The sequence below is a fragment of the Benincasa hispida genome, chromosome 4 (assembly GCF_009727055.1).
Source record: "Benincasa hispida cultivar B227 chromosome 4, ASM972705v1, whole genome shotgun sequence".
In the NCBI taxonomy this organism is placed as follows: Eukaryota; Viridiplantae; Streptophyta; class Magnoliopsida; order Cucurbitales; family Cucurbitaceae; genus Benincasa; species Benincasa hispida.
The window spans coordinates 28,978,268-29,004,434 of record NC_052352.1 but is presented as its reverse complement, the minus strand read 5'-3'; the positions used below and the strand labels follow the sequence as shown (position 1 = coordinate 29,004,434).

Genomic DNA, 26,167 nt, shown 5'->3' with positions numbered 1-26,167 from the left:
AAAGTCTTTTATAGCATTTTTTACAGCTATAAAAAAATGTTATTCGCCTTTTATAGCGGTTTTTTATCACAATAAAAAACATATAGCATTTTTTTCCAATGCTATGAAAAGTTTTCATAACATTATATGCTATCAAAAGTTGATATTTTATGGCGTTAAAAAAATGCTATGGAAAGTAGAAGACTTTCAATAATATGGGTTATCTATGACGGCATTCTGAAAACGCTATCGAAAATCAACGATTGTGTTTTTTATGCTATCATATGTGATATTTGTTGTAGTATATTTATCTTCCTTCGATAAACATGGAGACTTTAAATTAGAAGATGAAGCATAAGCAGATTCACAATCTCCAAAGTCTAAATCCAATAATAAACCTTATCAATAGAAGAGTCATTTGATCCATCAGAAATTAAATCATTCTTTTCAAACTCAAGGGAGTTATGACTAGATGTATGAGTGAGATTCCGATCTAAATGCATTTCATCTTCATTTGGATTATGTTGAATACATTTACTTCTGACATCAATGTATTTAACTCAATGATAGATAACATGTCCCTATCAATGATCATAGTATTCTTAGTTCCTCCAACATATTCATAACTATCAACTGCAATAAGTCAACCATTGAAATGGAATATTGATTAATGTTATCCATTCTATAAATTTTTTTTTTTTAAAAAAAAAAAGTGAGATTTAGCAACTTAATAAGCAATACACACTATATGGCCAATTCTATTTGATCAATAAATTAGTTTCAATTCTATTTGATTAAACAACACTTATATGAAAAACAAAATGGTAACCAATTTTGTTAAATATATGTTGAAAGAAGTTTTTCATGGGCAGACACTAAAACGGCATTTTATTAAAGAAAATTTACTAAAGAAATTTTTTAATATATATTAAAGAGAGAAAGAAAACATGATGATGAAATAGTGTATAATATTCATTGAAATACATGACTAGCCGATAGTGAAGAATCTTGTGTGTGGCATGGCATATGTCTTCGACACTCTTCTGGTTTCTATCGACGGCAACAACTTCTTTTCATATGACAAAGTGAGGCTAGGGCACATGAAGAGTTAATATTTTTAATAACTTTTCTTTACTTTTTTAAGTTAATTTTAATTTATTTTCCCCCTAATCCCGTATAATTTACACATCATCAAATACAACTAACGTCCACGATAGCACATAATGGTCTAGTAAACACTTGTTAACTTAAAATTAAGTTAGGAGCCATTTAGAAGCATTTAGTAATGTAGGGGACGAAAGCGTCTGATTTAAAACTTGAGGAACCAAATAGACATGAACTTCAAGCCTATGGGACTAAAATGCATTCTGCCCATTAATTAACTATATATGCATCTTAATCATATTAAAATGCAACTCTCTTATAACCTATAGTTTTAATAAGAATCTTATTCATATTAATTTTAACCTACAGTATTTATATAACTCTTATTCATATAAATAATATTTAAATCTTATTTAAATATTTATCTCTCACATATTATATAGTTCTAATTATAAATCATATTTATAATTAACTATGTACTATAATGTGTCAAAATACATTATACTTTATATTAATCACATTAATATAATCAACAACTTTAATTCCCTCAAATAATTTGAAAAGTTCAAATTATTTTAAAAATAATTATTCCTTGTTTTATCCTTAGTAAGCTAGGAAGGGACCTTATGAACCTACAGATTAGAAGCTCCAATGGTATAAGATTAATTAATTAAACTCTTTTATTAAATTAATCAATATTTATTAACTGTCGATCACTCTACTAAAGACCAACAGTTGCACTGTTCAGGAGATTTATTTCTATAAATTGACCCTTCACGAATTGTCCGTTATTATAGCTGAGTCAAATTATCGTTTTACCCCTATAGTTATATCTAACTCCTTAAGTATCATTGATTTCTCTAATAAAACAATTAGTTATAGTTCAACTATAAACTAGATCCTTCTCTAGCAGAGGTGCCCCATTGTTCAAGACCTAGAATCAGGATGAGGCGCCCCCTTATTCAAGACTTGGAATCAACCCTTAGTAATTTCATCTACTTACCTTGAAGATGAGAATGAGTGAATTTCATTTTCTGTAGTTGTTTTCCCAACTCTCTATTTGGATAAATCCCCAAAATGGTAGGCTTATTGAGTCTGCAAATCTGGCTTCTCTCACCTATACAAAGGATTGCTCTCATACGTAAGAGTTCATAACTCACTCAGGATTAAGGTCAAGTTACCTTTATTATCCTAGTGAAATGTAAGTCTTTTCAAGCAACAGCATTATAAAGAAAGACTAATCATTTCGTGATTCAGTCTTATACAAACCCTTTGCATAAGATATCCCTACTCACACGTCTCCACATGAACGATTAGGATTGAATCATTTATAACACTTTACAATTATGGTAACAATCACAACGTGGGTCGTATCCATAGTGTCACCAAGATAAAGCACCCAACTCATCCATATACCATAGACCGTTCAGGTTATTGCTTAAACATGATTCATTTGTATGTCAACCACATACATGTTTAAGCTACATTAAATAACCTTAAATCTTAGTTTATTGGATTTGATTAATGTAGACTAAATGTCGAATAAAATACACTTTATTTCATTAAATAAATAATTTATGTACAAATAATTTACAAACTACGAAATCCACAAGATTTGAGATATCAACACCAACACTTTTCACATTACTATTGATTTATATTATGTTTTCGTTGGGTAAACGTGGCCTGAAATCAAAACACAAGGATAAAAGTGTAATATTTTGAAACTTAGAGACCAAAAAGGTATTTTGTTATGTATTCTTTTTCACTCAACAATTGTGAGATGGGAGACCGAACCATTGACATTTGAATGACTTTAATATGAATTGTTAAAACGGTTATAACTTATAGTCATATATTATACATGACCATGTTAGAGTTTTGATTATGTTATTTTAGAAAAAAAAAATGTTAAATTACAAGTAAAGTCTATCCTTTTAATTTTAAGTCTCTTTTAGTTAACTTTATAAAGTATCCAAGGTCCTTACAATTAAATAGATTGATATATTCTAACATTTTCTTTTTCAAAATCTATGGATATACTAACACAAAATTTATAATTTATAATTTCAATAGATATTAAATTTAATTTTATATCTATTAAATTAGTTAATTTTAAATATTTCGACAACCTATTATACACAAAAAAGTCATTTCACGCTTTTAATGTTACTAGTTGGAACTACATGCATTACACGTGTTTCATTAATATTGAAAATGAAATGTTTATATAAGTTGAAATAAGAGTCTTATAATTGATAATAATTTTGTTATATATATATATTCAAAAAAAAAATTGAGTTAGAAAAATTCTTATGAATAGAAAATTTCCAAAAATATTTACGTTTTATAACAAAATATTCCAAAAGTATTTGTACACTTTTTGCTATAAATTGTAAATATTTTTAAATATTTTTTATATTTAAAAAGACCCCTTTGAATTAATATATTTTTTTCCAAAACTATTTTTTTAAGTTTTGGAATTGTATTTTCAATCTCTTCGTTTAAGTCTTTGATGGCAAAATAGAAACTAAATAATATTTGCATTTATAATAAGAAAACTTTTAAATAAAAGCTCATCACTTTTATTAGAAATAAAAATTTATTTTTAATATATTTATAACTACTATTTATTTCCTTAAAAAAATAGACTATTCAATCTAAATCTCAATCTCATACAAAGGTTTTAAGAAAACAAAATTATGATAAGAAAAGAAAAAAAAAGGTCAAAAAAGATATCATACCTTAAACAAATAATAAAATGGAGATGTGATAGCTAACTCCTTTTAATCATTTAAAAAAAAAAAAAAGAAAAAGAAAAATGATATACCCTAAGTAGAAAAATTATAAGTTATATATATTTGAAAAAAACTTAGAATCTTAAATAAAGAAACACAAAAATGTGGCCGAACGAAATCTTTAAAAAAATAAATAAATAAACTTAATGCTATAAAAGGACTCTATACAAAATTAGGGAGAGCGGGTTAACAAAACTCAAACCACACAAAAGGGAAAAAATAAGAGAATAAAATATAAATTCTAAAACATACACCAATCAATATTTAACAAAATTAATTTTTGAAAGAATATATAGATTCACCAACCATATTTAGCGATAAAATTAAAATCAAATTCCAACTAAACTGACATTTAAAATTAACAAAATTAAGTGTGTTGGCAATTCAACGCATCCAAAATCAATATGATAAAAACATTGGATTTTGTCTCAAAAAAATTTAGATTGAAATAGCATAATTTTCGTCCGTTAAACTAGTTTTACAACTTAGATTCAAAGTTTAAAAACTAAACTAAAACAACCAAAATAATCTATTATTAACTCAATATTGTTAATAAAATTAAGACTGAAATAGGAAAAAGAGAGAGAAATAGAACATACTTGAATGAAAATTTTGAAAGTATAATTTAACCATTTATATAAAAACTTAGATTCAAATTGGATTTGATTTTGAATAAAATCATACCTCCATTTAAAGAAAATATATCTAAATACCGTAATGTTTAATTTAATCATTACATTGTTAGAGATATTAAAATATTTGAATTTAACATAATATTATATAAAAAAAATTTAAGTTAACCAAATGAGGAAATATTTAAATTTAAAACAAATCATTAAAAAAAAAAAAAAAAAAAACCTACGTAAAGAGAGAACAAATCATTATAATTATAAAAATTCAATTTAATAGTAAATTGATCATGTAAGTAACTAAATCTAAATAAACAACTTTATTATTATTTTTTCTTTCAAAACCAAATATGAAACCAATAAAATCTATGTAAATGACCCATTTTTTTATCATGTGAATGATAAAAAATTGTTTTTTAATCATAAATTTTGGATATTAAATCAAATATCAGAAATACTAAATTTAAAACCAATAAGATCATGTGAATGATAAATCTTTTTAACTGGCGAATGATAAGATTTTTGTTTTTAATAATAAATTTTGGATCTTAAATCAAACATTAGAATCAAATATTATAAATAACCAAATTAAATTTACGTGAATTATAAAATAAGATAATTAAAATTTAAACCAATTAAAATTCTTGTGAATTATAAACTAATTAGAATCTAATATTAAAGACAACCAAATTTTAAATCAATTAAATTTACATGAATTATAAAATAAGATAGCCAAATTTAAAACCAATTAAAATGACGTGGATTTTAAACTATTTAATATAGATTTTTTTAATGATTTAAATATAAAATTACATCATAAACCCCTATAAACATCAATTAGAGAAGGGAAAAGAGAAAATCAAATATTTCAACCTATAACCCCTTTTAGATAGTATAGATTCCGATAGAGTTAGAAAGACTGAACTTATACTAAATTCATAACTTAATCTTTAAACATTCTAAACATTTTGTTATATTTAAAGATACATTTCATACTAGGCTATTGATGTAAACACCTTTTTCGATTTCATAATATCAAACTAGAATCCCAAAACATATAAGCCCATGAGAGTGCAATCCTAATGAACATGAATTCCATATTTTATTGAACATAAATGAAAAAACTTTTTTTCCCTCTATAGATGTTACAAACCAAACAAATCGGTGTTAAAACAAAATGTTATACTACTATCACTCATATTTCTTCTTTCTTATTTCTTGTGGGAGAGGAAGCACATACATACATATATATAAATATATATAATCCTATCAAATTATACTACATTTACAGCCAAAAAAGTTCGAACGGAATGCGCAGTGTCCCGCCATGTTATCGACCCGAAGTTGTAGCCGCTGCGAGCTTCCTTGCCGTAAATTGAAACTTTGAAAGTCACTTTCTTCACCTTCTCAGAAAAAACAATCTTTCTTGGATTCACTTTCACTATTAAACCCCCTGAAGAATGAACCGTGGCAATGTAAGTGGCATCTGGAGCTCCTACATTTGTCACGGTTCTTTCTACAACTTTGGTAGCTTGCTTTCTCTCTAGTTTGCCAATGGAGATGGATGGATAATTGACATTGGAGATGAGATCTTCTTTTGAAGCTTTCGGACAGCTGAAGTTTTGTTTCGACACAGATCTTATGACCTTGTTTGAATACCCGTAATAACAGAGGAAACGAAGATAATCTTCGTTCGTAGTTTCGAACACCAATCCAGGATTAAGAGCTTTTATGGGGCTTATTTCTCCAGCTCCCATCTCATGTGGATTTGAAGGGTTGTCTGTGGTGTTTCTCATGAATTTCCTTTGATTATCATATTGAGTTGCTGTAAATGGAAATATACATCAAGGAAAAGGAATCAACCCACCTGATTACCATGCATCTTTTGTCACGATAAACCGCAAAATGTACAGGCATCTAATCAAGGCTTGATAATTTTAGAAATATACAGAACTCAGGATTTAGGAAAGTAACCTGTTGTCATGAGTGCGGATTTAATCATGGAAGAACTCCAATCGTGATAAACCGATTTGATGAATGCAGCAGCGCCGGCTACATGTGGGCATGCCATTGACGTCCCCGATCTCATTGCATAATTGGAAGGCTTCTTACCAATTGGACCACTATCTCCATCACTCTTTGGTATCATAGCTGCTAAAATGGATACTCCTGGGGCGGTGATATCTGGCTGCATTGTAAATTACAGAAATATGCATTATTAACTAATAGTACTAACTTTGAATGAAAATGTTTAGGAGTTCAACCTTGAGAATGTTTTCGGTAAGCGGAGATGGCCCTCTCGATGAGAAATAAGCCACAGTTGGAGCAGGTTTGAGTCTTTTAACTTCCACTGTTCTGAGAATTGTGGCTGTTGGGTTCCTGTATTGTTTGAGATTATGGAGCAAGAAGAAAATATTATATCAGAATAAAGGTTTGAACATGTCAGCAAAAGAAACAAAAGCCTTAATATGATGCTTACTTGGTGGAGTTAATGTACTCGAGAATCTGCAGACCTTCTGAATTCCCAACTTGTGTTAATGGGAAAATGTTTGAATCCATTGGCACAGTTTTTGACGCCTCATTGATCAAGATTAACCCCATGGCTTTAGCATCTTGTACAACCAGTTCCTTTATTGTCCTTGAAGTACTGAAGTCATCGGAGGCACAAACAACGATCTTGCCTGCAACTTTGGATCGATCCAGTGATCCTGGAAAACAGTTCCTGTAATCAATGTATTAAAGGAAGGGTTAGCTAATGCAACGGGAACATTAGAAAGCAAGGGGCATGCCAGTAGCTTTAGAACTTGTAACCATTACCATCCTTAGTATTGTCCATTTCGCGAAGAAAAAAGTGAGAATGTCGTTTGGGAGCTAATTTGAAAAACCAAATCAACTTTTATTTTCATAACTATTTTCAAGAGTGGTTTTGAAGGACTTGTACAGGTAAAATCATCATGCATTTAAAGTCCCAATTTACAAGTCCATAGATAGGGGGCAAAAAAGAGCAGCCTTCAGTCGCTCTGGAAAATAGTTCATTCATCAATGAAAACAAGGAAAAACATAACAAGGAAAACGACATTTAAAAGGTCAGTTCCACTAATTTTTTGTTCCAGAATGCATAAAACTGTTTTCAAATTCAAAGAGTATGCAAGTTTGAAAGCTTCATGTCAAAAGTGATTAGAATATTATGAACCTCGCTTCTGATACAGGTGTGAATTTAGCAGCAGCGTCCTTTCCAAATACAAGAGGATAAGTCTTTGATCTAGAAAGATTTGAGAGATTTATAGCAGTCCCCTGGAAAATAGTAAAAAATAAATTTATGAAATTCAAAAAGAGCTTCCTAAACTTCAATATATACATAGAAATCAAACTTTCATTACGAGTCCTATTCTCCTATAAAGAATTAGCATTCCGATATATAATCAATAGACAGATTTTATAAACCATTAAAAAGAAAGTATCTTACATGAAAAGTCTTCCCATTGCCAAGAACCACAGTGGACTGGAAATCCCTGTCAATATTAGAAGCAGCAACAGTGAAAATCCAAGGAGCAACATTCCCCACAGTGTTAGGGTCAGGGCCATCATTTCCAGCAGAGCAGACAACCAAAACTCCCATTAATTGGGCATGGAATGCTCCAATGGCAATTGGATCATTTAAATAATCAGATTGAAACAAAGGGGAACCAATTCCAATCGAGATCGAAATGATATCAACTCCATCCCTAACCGCATCATCAATGGCTTTGAGAATTGCAGCACCAGAGCATCCAACACCAGCACAAACCTTATAGGTTGCAATCCTTGTGGAAGGAATGCCACCTCCTCTGGCTGTCCCTTTCGCTAAGCCAAAGTAACTTGCATTGGGGACTCTGGCTCCGGCTGCTATCGATGCAGTGTGGGTCCCATGGCCGAGCGAATCCCTCGGTGTGCCCTTCAGCGCCCCCACCTGGCTACCATTCCCATTGAGCTCTACAGTATTATAGTATCTTGCACCTATCAACTTCCTACAGTCACAAACTTATAATTCCATCAGAAGCCTCTCCAAGTTCCACTACGTTTTCTCTTAGACGAATCATTTGAATGAAGAATTTCAAATTCTAGAATATAACCACCAAAATGAATGAGAAAAAACCTAACTAGACAAAAGGGGTCAGAGAGAGTTTATACAATAATTATGACCTGTTGCAATTAGACTTCTTGAAATCAGGTGCCTCCATACAAACTCCTTTCCATTTAGATGGAATTTCTCCAATCCCCTCATCGTTGAAAGATTGAGACTCCGGCCAAATCCCTAATCCACAACATACAGATTATAAATTCCAAAGTAGAAACCAAAATGATTGTTCCATTGTCTCCATCGCAAGGCGTCCGTCGAGAGTCGAGACCCCATTGTCAGAAATTAGGGTTTTATGCGATGAAATATGATGAAGATTCAAGAAGCCATGATTCGTATCGTAATGAGAAAGGAAAGGGGGAAACTACCGGTGTCAATGACGCCGACGATGACATCCAATGAACTGGGGTAAGAATGCGGCGGCGGAAGCGGCGTCGGAGGGCGGAGGCCGGAGATGGAGTCCAAGAAATCCCAAGAACGTGTAGTGTGGAGCTGAAGCGTCGGATCAGGGAACACCGACACGATTCCATCAATACCTGATGTTTCCTCCACATTTTTATCAAATTTTCCTTTTTCTAATTACAAACATTTTACCAAATAATGTACTCAATGTTTAAATTACTTGTGTTTTTCTAATTTTAAAAAAAAAAAAAAAAAAAAAAAAAAAAAAATCAATTGTTTATGCTTTCTGTTGTACAAGCAAAGATGAACAATCCATCCTTCCGTCTTTAAAATGTTAATTGACGTCTTAACTATTATATTATGCTTTTATGATCATATTTTTCTGGGTTTTATACATGAACAATCCATCAAATCGTTACCTATTTGATATAGAATAGATTATTTGGCCAAATGTTTTTTTCTTTTTAATTATGTAATTATACCCTTAATATTATTACTTGTATTAAGCAATCGTGAATTATGTCAATCCGAACATAACTCAATTAGTTTGCAATATATATTAGCGACCAAAAGGTATATGGTTCGAATCTGCCATCTCCCACTTCTATTGTCAATTGTTTTGTTATATGATAAAAATTGTCAATTATATACATTTTCACAGGAGAATTTGAATTCACTGGTTTTAATTAGTTGGTTTTTTTTATTTTTTTTTGTTAAAAAAAGTGAAGTAAGAATTCAAACCTTTAACATTTTAGACAAAAGTGTAATATCTTAAATTTTTTTTAGTCAATAGTGTGGAGATGGAAATTTGAATATCTAACATTGAAGACAAATACGTAGAGCAAAGAATCGTTTGATTCTTCTAATATCACAAGATTGATTGTTTCATCTTGCATCTTCTAAAAGAAAAAGAAAAAGATTGCTAAGAGTTGTTTTTGGATATGAATGAGAAAAAATAGATTCTTCTAATAACTAAAAAGTGTATCAAACATAGATCTAATTGGGGTCGAAAAAATCTAGTTACAAAATATCTAATGTAATTCTTATTGAAATTGAGATTTGTTGAACTATACTTATGTTAGTTAATATGTTAACTTCTAGAATTGAACTAGGAAGAATTTATATACTCACAATTTAAGAACTAACTTGAGAGTATTTTCCCACATGAACAAGGGCAGTCAATAAAACTTGTTTTTCTTTCTAATTATTGAGTGAACCTTAAAAATCATAACATAATGTCTCAAACTAAGTATAGCTTATGTAATTAAAAATCAATATTTTTCTATAGTTTTGTAAGTTGTATTTTTTTCCAATAATTTTAATTGTATAGGTTATAAAAATTTAGAACATTCCTCTTTATTTTTCAAAAGATACATGTATATTTATCAATTTTATAATAGGGATTCCTTCATATATTCTTGAGGAACCAATGTCCTTTTCTTTAGGAATCAAATTCTCTTATCCTTGCTACTTTTTTCTTTTAGTTTTTTTATACATCTAAGGAAAGTTTAATTTATCTTCCTTAGGATAAAAGTCCTTACCATGTAAGAAGAAAAATCAAGAAAATTAATCTTTCATAGTAAAAGATATAGAAAGAGAGACAAGAATCTAAGAATATTTTGTCTCTATCAAAAATACTAAATCATAGTTAAAATCAGAAGTTTAAATAGTTGGTGTTTATAGCACATGAATCTTGGAATTTTTACCTATTACTATAAAATGTTCACTATATTTATAAGTTTGAAGTATTAAATTTGGAGACATTTGATGGTTCACTATATTTTAAACATAAAGTCATTTATATAATTTTTTAGATGTAGAAAAATTTAATATCAATTTGAAGTGTATCCAATTTAATGTACTCATTTTTTTTATATAAACCAAATGTATGGATGTGGGTATCATGATACCATGTGTTGTAATTATTGTACTATTCCACATCAAAATTTTCTTTATTATATATAAGGTTATTTGTCTCTCAATTCACCTTATAATTATTATTAATTATATACCACACACATACCAATGATAAATGGAATAGAGACAATGTTAAATAAGCTAGTAGACCATGTGGAAAAAGCCTTGAAAAATACAAAAATAAATGCTAAGTTTAGTATCTTGTACCATCAAATACAAATCTATATATATCATTTTCTTTTATACCATATAGTTCATATATATTAATTTGACGGAATAGTATTGACAATCTTTCAAAAAAATATATATATAATATTGATATAAAAGGATAAGATACACTATGCCATGAGATAAGGTTAAATTTCTACTAAAAACACAAAATGTAACATGTACGTTTGATTATTATTCGTTGATAATGTCATTGAGACCAATAAAAAATAAAACAAGGTTCAATAGAATGGTCGATTCAAGTAATGTCATTGAGACCAATAGAAAATAAAACAAGGTTCAATAGAATGGTCGATTCAAGTAACAGTAACTCAAAATTTAAAATCCTACGAATTTTCATTATGGAATGTTTGGCCCAAGGAATTTGGGAGTGGAGCTATAAATTTCATTCTTCATTCGGTCCAAGTAACTTTGTGGGCTCACGATTAAAAAAATTCAATTTTATGTCTTATCAATTTTTACATTATAGACCTAAGAAGTTTATAACTCTCCGGCACAAATCTTTGGTGTTCGTAACTCTACTCTTTGTCATAAGTTATCTTTTAGTGTTCATAACTCTGCTCTTTGCCCCAAGAGATTGTTTTGTTTATAAGTTATAGTAATAGGTGTAATGGCTATATAATATTTTTTTTAAAAAAAATGAATGAAAAGTAATATAAAAAAAATTGGCCTAAATTCTAACTACTACTCTACTACTAATTTTTTATAATCAGAAAATATAATAGGAAAGAGAAGGTAAATGTCAAACAAAAGACAGCTCTTTCTCTTTAATATTTTATGGATAAGTTTTATTTAGACCCTAGATTTATATTTATTTTGTCTTCATTGAAATTACCAAAATATACAAACTAATGTGAAGGGTTTAAAATTAAAACATAAGAAAGCAAAAATTTACCAGACAAAGAAGAAGCTTCTTCCTCAGTTAGCATTGCTGAAAACCCATTGAAAGCATGGTGGTATTGGTGGACCACATCCCTTAATCCTCTCTCTTTCTCTTTCCTACTCAAAAAGTAACAAAACCCCATTTTAATTCCAATTAAAATAGATTAGTTTTTGAAGAAATCAATCCTTAATATTATTAATTTATAATATGAAAAGAGATTTAAAAAAACCTTGGAATAACAGAGGATAAAAGTTGCAAGTAATCCAATTCAGCAGTTGTTTGTTCATCTTCTTCATTGTTGCTTCTCCCACTTCCCATGTAAACAACATAATGCTGTCCAAAGATCAAATTTTGTGATCAAACCCATAAATTTTTTCACAAAAAACCATCTGGGTTTTGTTTTTTTGGGGCAAAAAATAAGTATTTATATGATTTTGATTTGAAGAGAGTTGATTAAAGAGCAAAATCAAGAAGAATCAATGAGGGGAAAAGGGGAATAATGTAATTTGTTTTAATTACCTTGAGGGGAACGTTTTGCAGAGTGGCTATGGAGGATGAATTTGCACAGAGAGGAAGAAGAAGATGAAGAAGAAGATGGAAAACAAGAAGAATATGGAAAAAGGAAGCCATAGAAGGAGCTTGATTGAATAATTGTGGGTTTGGGATTGAATTGGGAAGAAAAGATCAAAAGAGAAAATTGAGAGAGATTGAGTGTGGAAGTGGTGGAATTTGCTTGAGTAGCAACTTCCTCTCATTTTTGTAGGCTTTCAACCTCAGAGTGAGAGCCCTTTTTTTTTTGCTTCTTTTTTGTCCCCCTTCCTAAGGAAGAATAGAATACATGTTCTTATTTATTACCTATTTTCAGTTCGACACAATATTTAATACTTAGAAGAATTTCAATCTCAAAATTCTAAATTCTTTTCAAAAGAAACTTCATTAGACCGAACAAACTAATCACAAACAACCAACAAGAGAAACAAGAATTCCCATTAACCTCATGCACTTCTTCGATAGAAGAAGGCAGGACACCAAAATAATCATAACAGCACGAATAAACAAGTCACATATTAACATGTTATCCTCTCTAAATTAATGACATATGTTTTAGCTAGTTGAATTATCCTTAGATTAATATTCTTTTCTTTTTTAGTGTGTGTATGTATGTAAGACCTTTATATATATATATATATAAAGCACGTCTCTACACTTTTGTATCTAAACTAATGATATAACTTATGATTGTCCCTGTTAATAATATTTAGGATTTGGAATTCAAATGCGACATCTGAAAACCTTGACATTTTCTTGCATCCCTAAGATTTACTTGTCTTTAACTTCTTCTATGAGTGAATACTATCCTTACAAACTAACATGTGTCATTTTGACATGTTTTGTCTTAACTCACATGCTTTTTAAGAAAAACCTTAGGAGGTCACCCAACATAGAAATGTCACAAACTAAGCATGTTTAATTTCAAAGCTTCTATGATTGAGCCATAAAAAAGAAAAGTGCACCTTGTTGGTATAAGTAGTAGTAATCAATACTTTTTTAATCATACTTTCATATCCTCATAATCTCTTTCATTTGGATGTGGTCTCAATTCATTCATATGTCCTTCCTTTACTTGGGCATTACATTTTGAATAAGTTTTGAACTACCTATCAATCAAAACGGTGATGGACTAGTTTAGGCATATACTTTCTATCCCTAAGTTAGACATTTGAGTTCCTTTACTTTAAATTGTAATAGTTTAAAATTAACCTTATTATGTTGAAATATATCTACACTATATATAAAAGGACTACGAGGGAATAATCTTTGCATCTCCAATTTGTCTTTACATCTTTTATAATACCGATTTTTCCTTTGTTACAACTATTCTAATTTAAGTTGTTACACCCAAAATGATGTATCCTTTTGTGTATGATATGATTGAAACCATAGATATGAAACATCTTGACCTAACATGGTGTGAACGAACAATCACGTCCTTTGCTCCATTACAACTATATATTCTTTGGCCTATGAATATAATCTAGATCATAAGAAAAAAAAAACCACAATCTGATGGCGGAGATATATTTGAATGGATAATTGTAAATTTCTATTTTGTCTTTATTTTCAAATAGCAACAAATATTCATGTCAAACAATGTAAAAGACAATTTTATTAATTAAATTTTTTTAAAAAATATATATTTATTAAAATAAAACTATAAATTTCACATGCATGACACAATTATATGAAAAGTAACGTTAGTTCATTATAAAACCCCTAGAATCTACTTTTTGAGTTGATTTTTGTTATTATTATTACATATCATATAGACCCACACTAATAAATATTATGAAATTTGCATAAGATGCACAGCTAGAATTGAAATCCCCACAAAGCCAATTAATACTTTATGATATGTCGGTTGCAAATTCTTTCTCACTTCCCAACTTATTCCTTTTTCTTATTATCAATTTTTTTTAACCTCATAATTTCTTTCATTATTATTTTTAACTATTGAACATATTTTAATCATTAAAAAGATATAAATAATAAATATGTCGAACGTCATTAAATCTATTATTATGTATAATTATTGATTAACAAGATCAAATTCCCACATTGTTAATCTAACAAAAAAATGACAGTAAGATAAATCATATCTGATATGTTATATAACAAGCAAAAATTATATTCCTAATTTTATATATTTAAGAGCAAGAAAAAGCAAAAGAAAGAGTAGACTTGAAATGCAAGCATCCAAAATTTATTTCTTTTAGAAAAGAGAGGAAATTTTATTCCTCATTAACTATTAACTTAATGAACCATGTGCAAATTCTCCTTATTTTACTATTTCTCTCTTTCATTTTTATATTTCTTAAATTTCCTTTATTCTTAGTGATATTCTTCATCGCATGGACTCCTTTGGCTTCTGCTACATCTTTCTTTGCTTTTCTTTTGTTCTTTCTTACAATGAGAGTTGTTTTAGTTTCCTTCTGGTATGCAAATTATCTTTAACATTGGGAATGAAAGAGAGCAAAGTATCATAAGTAAATAACTCACTCTTGTTCAAGTTTAAAGGTGAGATTCCCTATTGATTCTAGCACGAGATCACGAGATCACACAATTGATATTCGGTATAACTAGATTAGTCCGATTCAATTTTCAAAAAGGTTGAAAACCGAATAAATTGATTCCGAAACCAACAAAAAATATCTCAAGAGTTTCGATATGTATCAGAATCCTAGCTAGTTTTTCTCAAGTGGAAAATTTTGAACATCATGACTAAATTTTAAACCAACTAAATCTTTGTTGGTTGAGTTGTTACTACAGAATAATACTTCCTAGTTCCTATAGAATAGACGACTCTGTTTTCATTACAAAATGGTGGGAACATGCTAAAACTAGATGAGTTTCTATCCTACTTTCATGATTTTCTGCTATTCAAATCTCCCTTGTCCCTGTCTCAAATTGATTAAAACATGACTTACAGGAGGCCGGTAACCTCCATTGAAGGCTCTAAGATGGTCTTGTACGGATTTTGAGCCCCCAATTTTCCAGCAGTGTTGATGAGAGGTATGCTCGATGCTCCTTTCTTCACAGTTCACATCTCTTTATCGATGATATCTCGCATCATCTGGATTGGAATGAGACCTTCGGTGCGGATAGCTTCTTTATTTGGATCTGGGCTAATGAAGAAAAGTGTAGGCAGTCCTCTCACCTGAAACCAAGCATATAACTCAGATTTACCTTTCTGGGGATATGGGTAAGAACAAAGACAATATCTTTCATGAAAAACTTTGAGGATAATCAAGAAGGTTGGTAGAGCGTGTTGATGAGAATGCTTTGTGTTAGGACAACTTTGCAGTATAGAGACCAAGCGAATAGGTTAGGGAGAAAGGAGTGGTGTGTTTTTACCTGCATATCGCGTGAAAATTCATATTCGTCATCTGTATCAACCTTGACGATCATTGCATTGTTCTCGTACTCTACAGCAAGCTGCATTAAGAGCTACAAGTTAGTTCTTATATCCATGATTTCTAAAATGAAAGAGTTGTAACAGCATGTTTCAGTTACAGCTTCATCCAACAACTCCAAATGTTAATCTATGATGGCAGTTAATATAGATAATACCATGGACTGAGTAATTGTCTCAAGCGTCAACACTTTAAGCAAACAAATTCTTTTTTACGAGTCATCAATTATTAACAGATCCATGAGGCAATGCAAATTTTGAATACTATGGCAATTGATGCAGGGGATGAAGAGATTGTTGACCACAACAAATTGAATAGTAAAACCAAAACCTTCGTGAACGAAAATTAATAGTAAAAGCGTAGCACAAGGAAACAGTGCAGATTTAAGTCCATTGCCATTTCAATGACAACATCAACTACCTGAACTAAAACTGGAAGAAGTTGTAATTGCGATCATGAAAGAGCAAAATATAACCAACATGACATTTAAAGATTATTGTAATGTTCCCAAACCACCAAGAAAGTTGCAGTGTTCCTTTAATTGGAGCAAAAGATGTAACAAACATTCTGAATAATCACTCAAAGTTCAAAACATATTCCAATTCTAGCAGCTGCTACAGAACTGCTTTAGTTCAGGTATCAATGGTTTGTGTTCTGAAGTAGTTTTAAGGTAACTTCCTACTATATGTTTCAATTAAAAATAGTGATGAAGTATATGCTAAGAACACACCAAAATATCCAGATAGTTTTCGAGAGGGCTAGTAACCTCTCTCCCTAACCTCACCCTTCCCGGAATAACAATGATTCCCTCCCAAAACATTCCCTACACCTATGTGTAGAGAATATGCTAAGAACACACCGAAATACCCAACCAATTTCCGAGTGGGCTAGTAACCTCTCTCCCTAACCTCACAGTCCCCAAAATAACAATGATCCCCTCCCAAAACATTCCTTTCACTGGTAACACTGTCCAATTCCCCACATTCTCTTACAAAGACATCCCGCTCACTGACTGTCATTTGAAACACCCCCTGCTTACCCTTCCTATGGTTGGTATTCACGATTGGTGGGTCAATAAAGAATTTTGCTTGAGCAAACCAAAACTTTTATTCGGTAAATACAAATAAATAAATAAACAAAAAGATGCAAAAGAATTATCCAATCAAATCCAACTTTGTTGAAGCAAGTTAAGAACTACAATCTTATTGCCAATCCAAGTATGTTATAGGGCATGAAATATAAATGCAACGAATATGCAGAAGTGACCTCTCAGTTCCTTCGTCATCTCACAGTTTCTTGAACAAAGAAAAGTACACACATGCACACACAAAAAGACAAGCCTTCTATGTGATTACAAGCACATAAATATTGCTCAACGCTCACATCTGCCAAAACCATAAGTTTTTTGTGAAAGATTAAGGCTACAAACAATGGTTTGATTCTGCAACAAGCAGGCTTAATAATCGACTACCCCAATTATTCCAAACAAAAACTAGCTTTCCGCCTGTGAGAACTAGCAGGAAACAGGATCAACAGATTGTATGGACTAAGAATTTCCCCCTCAATGGACTGCAAGACAGCAGGATAGGAGTAAATATACTAACAAAAGAATATAATGGCCAGTTTGAGATACACTAGCCACACAGATTGCTTCCTCCTGCAGTTGGAACTAATTGTTTCTTATTCTTGAGTACAATAACTAAGGAGAATGGAGATAGAACCTCCAACCTTTATGGGAGGAGACCATGTCAATAACCATTGAGCTTAGATCACTTTGCCAACTAATTGTTTCTTATTCCAAGCTCTAAGGCTAGACCACCATAAGAGACCAACCACTATATTACTGAACCAAGTAAATGAATAGCCCAAATCACAAGAATACTACCATTAGCCAAACACACTGCAGTAGTTTTCATATATATATATATAACTTGAAGTTCTTAATCAATTCCCCTTTGGTCTCAACACATCATGCATGTTTTCTTCTTCAGCATAATCATATGGAAGCACATCCCCGTCAAAACTAAAAGGGGAAATGTGAATGATACTAGATAAGGCTTTGGCATTCCTAAAACCACAATATATTTTGAAATAACAATCAAATAAGATTCATACATTAATTCTACCACCACCCCAAAAGCATAAGCCAGATACGTTGGTATCTATGATGCCTTATACATATACATATGTAGCTCCCTCTCACTTATAGGTTTAATGCGCACAAGACTCAACAATGATAATCAATATCAATTTTAGAGAAAATGACATTGTAATAGTTCGAACACGAGCTTACTGATATCATTTTTAACCACCACCAAATCCAAAACCTTAAGCTAATATATCCATACGTACATGAAAATGAAGCATTTACACATCTCTGGCAAAGAAACAGCATCTAAAAGTGAACTCATACCAAAATTCCATGTAATTAGACATACCATTTCAAGTTCTTGAGCCATTAGAATGCAGGGCCCGCACCATGTTGCATAAAAATCGATTATAAGTGGTACATTTCTTTCCCCCTTCACTAACTCCTGCACTTCGGCAGCCGTCATCTTCTTCTGCAAGCAAACCCCACACCAAAATAATTGACAAGCAAAAACAATAACAAACCCATAAACAAAAATCAAAGAAAATAAGCAAAAGAGGTAGAAGAAAACGCAAGTGTACCACAAGATAATCGTCGTGGATGTACTTTCCTTTAGGGGGTTCGCACAAAGTCCTTCTTGGAGTGGTTGAGAGTGAGAAGGGTCTGCTGCTGGAAGAGGAAAGAAGCGCATTTTGATGATGGGTTTTTGAGGCTGAGAAAGGAATTGAAATGGAAGGTCGAATGGAGCTAAAATTACAGATGGGGAAGAGATTGGAGGTGATTTGAAGGGTCTTTTGGGGTTGTAAAAGAGCCATTTACGATGGGAAAGAAGGAAGGGAGAGGTTCAAAACTTTGCAGTCGAGTGAAATGTCTTTCCCAGTGGATATGGTTTGTTGTTTGGGCGCTGGGGAAAAAATCGACAGCGCCACTGCCCGATCAAATGCCTCGAATTACGTTTAAAACAATTGTGTGTATGGGTCAAGATTATTTTTAGATTATAATAATCATCTCTTGTTACACTAAATATTATTTTGTATTTCGTAATTAATTATAATTAATATTATTTTAAAGTTTCATTTGTTATCATTGTTTTTTATTTTTTGTTACAATGTTTATACCTCAGAAACTATTATTGTAACTCAAACTAAAATAATCTATACCACAAACAAAAACTATAATAATCCAACTACAATAATCTAAAACTACAGTAACCAACTTCTTGCATCAAACGCTCCCACAAAGATTTTCGCAAGCACAAAAAAAATCTCTCTACAATGGTGTTAACGGTAAATGACTCAATCCCGAAAAACTAATGAAAACTAATCTTTTGCTTACAACACTCCACCACCGTCTAGAATGCATTATCACATAAGAGATGTCTCACTCATTCCGAAATGATTGGAGTCCTAATACAATTTTCAATTTTAATCATCGATTGGTCGACTATTGATTTTTTTTTTAAAAAAAAAATCTTGATTGAAATTAATATCGTGTTATAGCTCCTATTATTTTGCAACGAAAGGGACATCCCTGCAATATTATATATGACGTTAGTAGAAAGTTAGTTTGCATTATTTTTTAGGATTAGGTCATTTCACATTAACACATCCAGAGATAAGTCATTCGTACAAAAACTTCTAAAATATAGACTTATAGGAAGAAGTACACTAAAAAAAATACAATTTTTAGGTTTTGGGTCTAGTTTCATTTGGTCCTTTAGTTTGAAAATATTATCAGTTTAGTTCTCAAGTTTTTAGTTTGATTTCAATTTAGTTTTTAGGTTCAAAATGTTTCATTTTTACCATGGAGATTTGAGTTTTATTTCAATTTAGTCATTAAATTTCAAAATATACTTTCTCAGTCTCAAATTTCGACGAAATATTCACTTTTAGTCAATATCATTTGATTAATTTAAAATAATTATGAATTAAAATTTTTAATTTAATTTTAATAGGGGTGAAAAAGTGAAATTTAATTAATTACTCTTCTTTTAATTTGTTCAAAAGAATTATCATCCATAAATCTATCATTTAAGTTTAGAATATCCGAAAGATATCTTAATTTTCATTCTTTATCTAATAGGTAAATTTTAACTTCATGATAATAAAATAATAAAATCCTGACATTATAAAAAATAATAATTATAAGATATTTGAATTAGATGATTTTCACAACATGAATTAGAGTAACATAACTTGATCTATGATAATGATCTACTAAGAGCTTGTGTTTATCTCTTTTGGTCTTTCTTTAGAACCTAATAGTTGTTGATGGAGAGAAAAAAAACCTACTAGATGAGCCGATAGAGATCAATTGATAGGATTTTATCTTTATATAAACATCTCCATTAGGATGTTCAATTAGGAAATTATCTGCTAATTATTTTTAACATAATTTAGGATTTATCTTTTACTTAATTAGTCTAATAAAATAATAGACTTAAAAGATAAAATAGCAGAGAATGCACATAAGTCATATTAATGATAATCTTAAATTTAAATTAAATATAACCTAATAAACCTATGTCATATGTGATATTTTTAAAAGTTCATGGACACATTAGGCATAAAATTAAAAGCTTGTAGTCTTATCAATTTTGTGTCTAATAAGTTACGAACTTTAAAATATGACGAATAAGAATTTTTTTAAAAAAGCACTTATTATATACAAAATTAAAAGTTCAAAAATATGAGTTTTTTTTAATGACTTATTAGACTCGATCTTGAAAGATGAGAGATTTATTAGACACACAATCTTAAAAGTTCGAAAACCAAACTTGTAATTTAAACAACATTTTACTGATGATGTGTATATAGTCGTTCAAAAGACTTGATGACCCAAAAAACTCAATTAAAGATTTGGTTGGGTTGGGTTAATAAACTTATTTGAGTTGGATTTGATCAAAGTAAATATAAAATTTATGGATGTGAGTTTTCATGGATTCACATAAAATAATTTTAGGTTAAATCAAACCAACCCAAATATATTATTAAATTTAAAACTATTTCTTTTACTTACGGTATGGATGTATTTATAGTTTTGGACCGTTTGCTTTCCAACAACTTTAAAAAAAATAAAATAAAAAATTGTCTTTAGAACATAAGTTTTCATAATACAAACTGAAACTTGGGGATGGCTGCCTCCCCTTCCTTTGGCCTTGTCTTTGTCTTGCGATGCAGGCTGGAGACAGAGGGGAGGGTGAGGGCTTTGGATTGGGTTTTAAGAGATTATGAGGGGAAGCTTGTTGGTATGTTTGTGGGGAGTTTGATCCATTGTTGGTGGAGGTATGGGCTATAGTTGAAGGATTGAAGGCTACTATTTATCGGGGACTAGGTTCGATCATTGTTATATTAGATAATTTGACGACAACATGAATATTGACGGGTCAAAAGGTTAATTTGACTAATGTACTGTCTGTGGTGGAGGAAATTTTGATGGTGAGTAAGGGTGGGATTGTGTGCCAATTTAGACATATTATGCTCTCACAAAATCAAGTGGCAAGTGTTTAGTGAATTGGACGATTAGTGTAGTGGGAGAATTTCCCACTTTCAATCCGATAGTTTTCTGAGGTGGATTATTGTTGTTCTAATCATTGTTAGCTTTGTTTGGTGTTGTTTGTCTCAACAAAAATATTTAATTCTATGTTTTAAAAATGAAAGTAGAGGTTCTAGAAAATTATCATTTCCCTTTGTTCTTGTATGCAATTATTCGAACAACTAAAATAAATCCAGTTCAAATATTTTCATGGTTGAATTGGATTAGGTTCATTATTTGGGAGATTTGGGGTTCAATTGAGGCTCTTGAAGCGTACTTAAAAGTTAGGTGTGTAAAATTAGAGGGGAAAAGACGAGAAAAGAAAATCCAATTGAAGCAATAAAGTGGATTCAAATTTTAAGTTTTTTTTTTTTTTTTTTTTATTTTTTTAAAATTTGACAAAAACAATCAAGAAACAACAAAATTAAGAAAAACAACAATCATCGTTTAGAAGGGAATCCACCCATGGTCAACATTCTTCAAACCAGATTAATGTCACTCGATATCAGCGGGCATTTGTAGCAAGCTTGTACGCAACACAATTGCAATTCCGATGAACAAAGGAAAAACTTTGATTTACTCCCCTACGATATAAATCAGGCAAGGAATCTACGAAATGGTGAATCTCATTACTATAATGTGATGATCCATTCATAAGCTTAACGAGAATGAGGAATCAGTTTCAGTCCAAAAAGGAGAAATAGCACCCTGAATGGCCTTAAAGATAGCTTCATAGATAGCCATAACCTCAACAATCTCAATAGAAGTGGGTATTCTGCAAAAGCATCAGAGTTTGGCCATTGGAATCATGCATCCACAGTTGCAAGACCCACATCACCGCTTCCAACAGATGCATCAGAGTTCACCTTGAAGAAGAAGACGAAGGAACCTGGTTGATGTACCCCACACCCAAAAGGTTGTTCTTGCTGTCGAAAGCCTCCACCATAAGAAATGCCCAATAATATCAGAGAATTTTGGCAGTGCCAGATTGAAATGTAATGAGAGCAAAAATACGTAGGTCATGAGAATTTAGACGCATGGACACCCTACAGACCGTGGACATTGGTTTCATAATCCCGATGACACATAGGAAACATTCTGTTGGGCAAAATTTTGCAACATGCAAGAATGTCACAAGTGGGAAGCATATTAAGTCAAACCCTCCGCAGGAAAATCTTTGATTTTCGGGTAATTGTAAGAGACTACTATGAACTCCACATCTTACTCATTTGGGGGCTAGAAGAGGATAAGCAGCAAGAACAAAATAATTAAGCCACTTTATATCCACTTTCGACCGAATAAATGTCTTTATTATAAGTTCAAATTGATTCCTTTTATTCCAAAGGTGAGAGTACCCAAATTTTTTAATTTAAATTGTTTGATTTATTATGAAGCGAAGTAATTTATAAGAGTCCAGTAAATAATATGTTCAAGTCATGACACTTATTAGAGACCGTAAAAAATAGTCTAAATATTCAAATTTATATAAAAATAAATAAATAAATGTTTAAGAGAAATTTAAGCTCAAACTAATAAAATTAAAATAGAGAGAACCTAATTAAATCAACTAAAGTCAATTAATTTTCTTTTGACTTTTTTTTCCCACTTGTAGCCAGTTCTGTGTGATTTGGATGTGCAGATAATCAACCTCATGATTTGATAATCATGTGTCTACAACTAATCAAATCAACTTATGAAGTGATCTGAAAAATAAATTTAGTCAAAGTTTCTTTTATATATAAAACAATAATTTAATAGATTAACTTTTGTTTATAACAATTTAATCTTTATATTTTCTAAAATTTATAATAATTTAATTCATTTGATTCCTAATTAATTTATTGACCTATAACGATAAAAAGTTATCTTAAATCTTAACAACAATATGAAGACAAAATTGTTACAGATTTAAAAGTTTGTCGACTAAATTGTTACATATTCAGTTCATATACTAATTAAACTCACAAAATTAAGAATATACGACTAAATCGTGACAAATTAAATTCTATGGATTAAGTTTATTTCTTTTACGGAAACTCCATAGTAAGTTTCTGGCTTTCTGCTCCTTTTTTCTTTAGCTTACCACAAGTTTATGCAGTTGCAAGTCAACTAAAAAACACACTTCCCCACATTACACACCTCATCCACGAGTAATACTTGAGTATGGGCTCAGTCGATATTCGTCTTCATACATCTCATCCATTTATAAGGAAGAAAATAAAAATATTTTAAAAAATTTGTCATATAGCAATTTGTAATTGAACACATAGGTAAACTACACAAAAATGGTGCAACCCGAGATGACCCAAATATTTTGTCTTCACCAACCACCCCAAAGACAGAAATTGAACTTCCAAAGTACAAACAACACATTTCTACTGTTTTGTACACTCAATTCAACGAACGACAAAGTCAGAAGAGTTGCATTACCATTACCCGACAACATTCTTCATTTTACCGATTCCCTGTCCAGTAAAAGCCTTAAATTCAATTACATTTTTAGTGGCTGTGTCAGTTTCTGTCATTCAGTTAGTACAAGAATAATGTGGGAGTTTGGTAAGTCAAATTCAGTGGAGAACAATTGATTTGGGTTGGCACTAAAATCACTATAAGCAATGAAATGGATAAAAGATTTGGGAATAACCAAGAAGACAAGCACAAAGAAAGAAATCAACCCAGAAATGGAAAGAGCCAAAAAACACAGCAAATTGGTACAAAATTGAATCCTGATCATGATTCTTCCAAAGTTCATCAACTCTACTTCAACCATATAGCTCTAGAAGAAGAGATTACACATCAATTTCTGCACGACATGGCAAAACTAAACTAAGCATAGCTCAATACAAATTTTCTAATTTCATGAAAACTTGTAGGAACTAAAAGGGTAGAATTTTGATATTGTGGTATCACCTACAGATGCCTGTATCATTTAATTTGTACATAGAATTTGTTCAAACTAGGGGGAAAAGAATCAATCTGATGTGATACAAATAGGGTGGAGAGGTAATCAATCTCAATCAGTCAAAGAGAGAACAATATGAAACAAAAACCTATTCAGAGCATGGATTTATCAGACGATCCAAGTTCAAATCCTCAAATACATTACCGTCAATGCCGCCACTTGAAATAATCTTCAACAATTCCACCGCCTTGTTTTTCCCCTTTTCGCTGCCGTTCACGGCCACCTCCGCAATCTCGCTCAAGATTCCAGATCCCAAATCCTTGACATCCTCCGCCGCCCTATCTCCGCCCCATTTCGCTAAATTCAACAACGCCGATACCGCGTTCTCCTTCGTCCTCTGACTCGAACCAGTCCCTGAATCCAACAAATCCACCAAAACCCCCAATCCAGAAACCCTACGAAATGCCAGTTCGCTCTCTTCACATCCCGCCACCTGCGCAACCACCGCCGACGCATCCTCAACAATCCCAGCGTGACCGCCGACCACAACTAACGAGAATAGCGGCGGAATCACTCCGAGATCTACCATAGTAGATCGATTCGACTGGTGAAGCGCAATCCCAAACAACGCTTTCAAAGCATCTTTAATCGATCTCTGAGGAGATTTCCTATATTTAAGAATATCAACAAGAGAATAAATTATATCACGCTTGGAACCGATAATCGGGCGGTACTCATCCACAACGAGAAGACTATGGAGAGTCGCAGCACAGGATTGGACGGCGGAGGCGGAGGAAGAGGAATTGTGATGGCCAAGAGCATGAGAGATCGCGTCGAGGAGGCCGCGAGTTGACATCAAAGCTTCACGGGAGGAGATTGAGAGGTTGAGAAGCGTAGCGGCAGCGTCTTCTTGGGCGGCGTGAGAAGAGGAATACAGAGTTTCAGCCAAGTAAGGAATGGCACCGGCTTCAACGATGAGCGATCGGCTTTCTGCGTCGTTTTTGGTCATCAATCGGAGCTCCGAAAGGGATTCGCATCGGATTTGCTCGGAGACGGAGCTGAGGCGAGAGACTAAAGTGGAAGCTGTACGGCGCTTTACCTCCATTTTCAGGAAATGCAATGGAATGAAAAATGAAGAATCTGAGAAGAATTTGAAGGGAAAAATGAACTGAAACTGGATTGAATTGGATTGAATTGGAGGAGGAAGAAGAAGAAGACGGGTTTGGTAGGAAGAAACGGAGAGGATGAAATGACTAAAATAACCTCAATGTGGAAACTCAATGGGAGTGACGGCGGAGCGGCAGTGGGGTCCATAAATTTCAGCCGCCGATTTTGTTTCCGCTCGTTGGAATCTTGATAAAAACTTGTGCGTTCAAACTTGATTAATATTTTTTTTTGGAAATTCTTGTAGATAGAAAAATCCAAAAGAAAAAAAAAGTTAAGCTTGATTGGATAATAATGAAAGCATGATTAAAAAAACAAAAATGATTTTAAATTTTCATGGAACTAAATTATCAATTTTGATTAGATAAAGATATAATTTATAAATAAACATAAATCTTTTATCCAATGGCAGATTCAAAATTTCAAGTAGAAGGCACAAATGTATGTTAA

General features: G+C 31.6%; 3 protein-coding genes across 3 annotated transcripts; all 3 read right to left on the bottom strand.

Annotated features, from left to right (window-relative positions):
* Positions 1–5,590: 5,590 nt before the first annotated feature.
* LOC120076324 (CO(2)-response secreted protease-like) lies at positions 5,591–12,876 on the bottom strand. Its single transcript, XM_039030113.1, has 11 exons — positions 12,577–12,876; positions 12,287–12,390; positions 12,070–12,173; positions 8,996–9,163; positions 8,693–8,804; positions 7,977–8,517; positions 7,704–7,804; positions 6,990–7,232; positions 6,775–6,889; positions 6,485–6,698; positions 5,591–6,335 (listed from the first exon to the last, which is right to left on the bottom strand). Exons 1-11 carry the CDS (start codon positions 12,685–12,687, stop codon positions 5,785–5,787), a joined length of 2,364 nt encoding a protein of 787 aa, XP_038886041.1. The 5' UTR covers positions 12,688–12,876; the 3' UTR covers positions 5,591–5,784.
* Positions 12,877–15,300: 2,424 nt separating this feature from the next.
* LOC120075227 (thioredoxin-like protein CITRX, chloroplastic) lies at positions 15,301–19,057 on the bottom strand. The gene is made up of 4 exons (XM_039028437.1): positions 18,699–19,057; positions 18,467–18,589; positions 15,970–16,050; positions 15,301–15,772 (listed from the first exon to the last, which is right to left on the bottom strand). The coding sequence occupies exons 1-4, from the start codon at positions 18,930–18,932 to the stop codon at positions 15,656–15,658; spliced, it is 555 nt and encodes a 184-aa protein (XP_038884365.1). The 5' UTR covers positions 18,933–19,057; the 3' UTR covers positions 15,301–15,655.
* A 5,302-nt stretch (positions 19,058–24,359) lies between these two features.
* On the bottom strand, positions 24,360–25,879 carry LOC120074986 (protein spotted leaf 11). Its single transcript, XM_039028112.1, has one exon. The coding sequence runs from the start codon at positions 25,656–25,658 to the stop codon at positions 24,702–24,704; it is 957 nt and encodes a 318-aa protein (XP_038884040.1). The 5' UTR covers positions 25,659–25,879; the 3' UTR covers positions 24,360–24,701.
* Between the last annotated feature and the right edge of the window lie 288 nt (positions 25,880–26,167).

Bases quoted from the DNA above. Each gene is read 5' to 3' on its own strand.
- LOC120076324 (XM_039030113.1), bottom strand. From the start codon at position 12,687: ATGGCTTCCTTTTTCCATATTCTTCTTGTTTTCCATCTTCTTCTTCAT. The intron at 9,164-12,069 runs GTAAATTTTTGC...AGGAAACATCAG, and splicing joins AGAAGCTTCTTCTTTGTCTG to GTATTGATGGAATCGTGTCG. The intron at 6,699-6,774 runs GTTGAACTCCTA...TTTACAATGCAG, and splicing joins TTACCGAAAACATTCTCAAG to CCAGATATCACCGCCCCAGG.
- LOC120074986 (XM_039028112.1), bottom strand. From the start codon at position 25,658: ATGGAGGTAAAGCGCCGTACAGCTTCCACTTTAGTCTCTCGCCTCAGC.
- LOC120075227 (XM_039028437.1), bottom strand. From the start codon at position 18,932: ATGGCTCTTTTACAACCCCAAAAGACCCTTCAAATCACCTCCAATCTC. The intron at 16,051-18,466 runs GTATGTCTAATT...CTCTTAATGCAG, and splicing joins TGGCTCAAGAACTTGAAATG to CTTGCTGTAGAGTACGAGAA. The intron at 15,773-15,969 runs GTAAAAACACAC...GCTTGGTTTCAG, and splicing joins AATTTTCACGCGATATGCAG to GTGAGAGGACTGCCTACACT.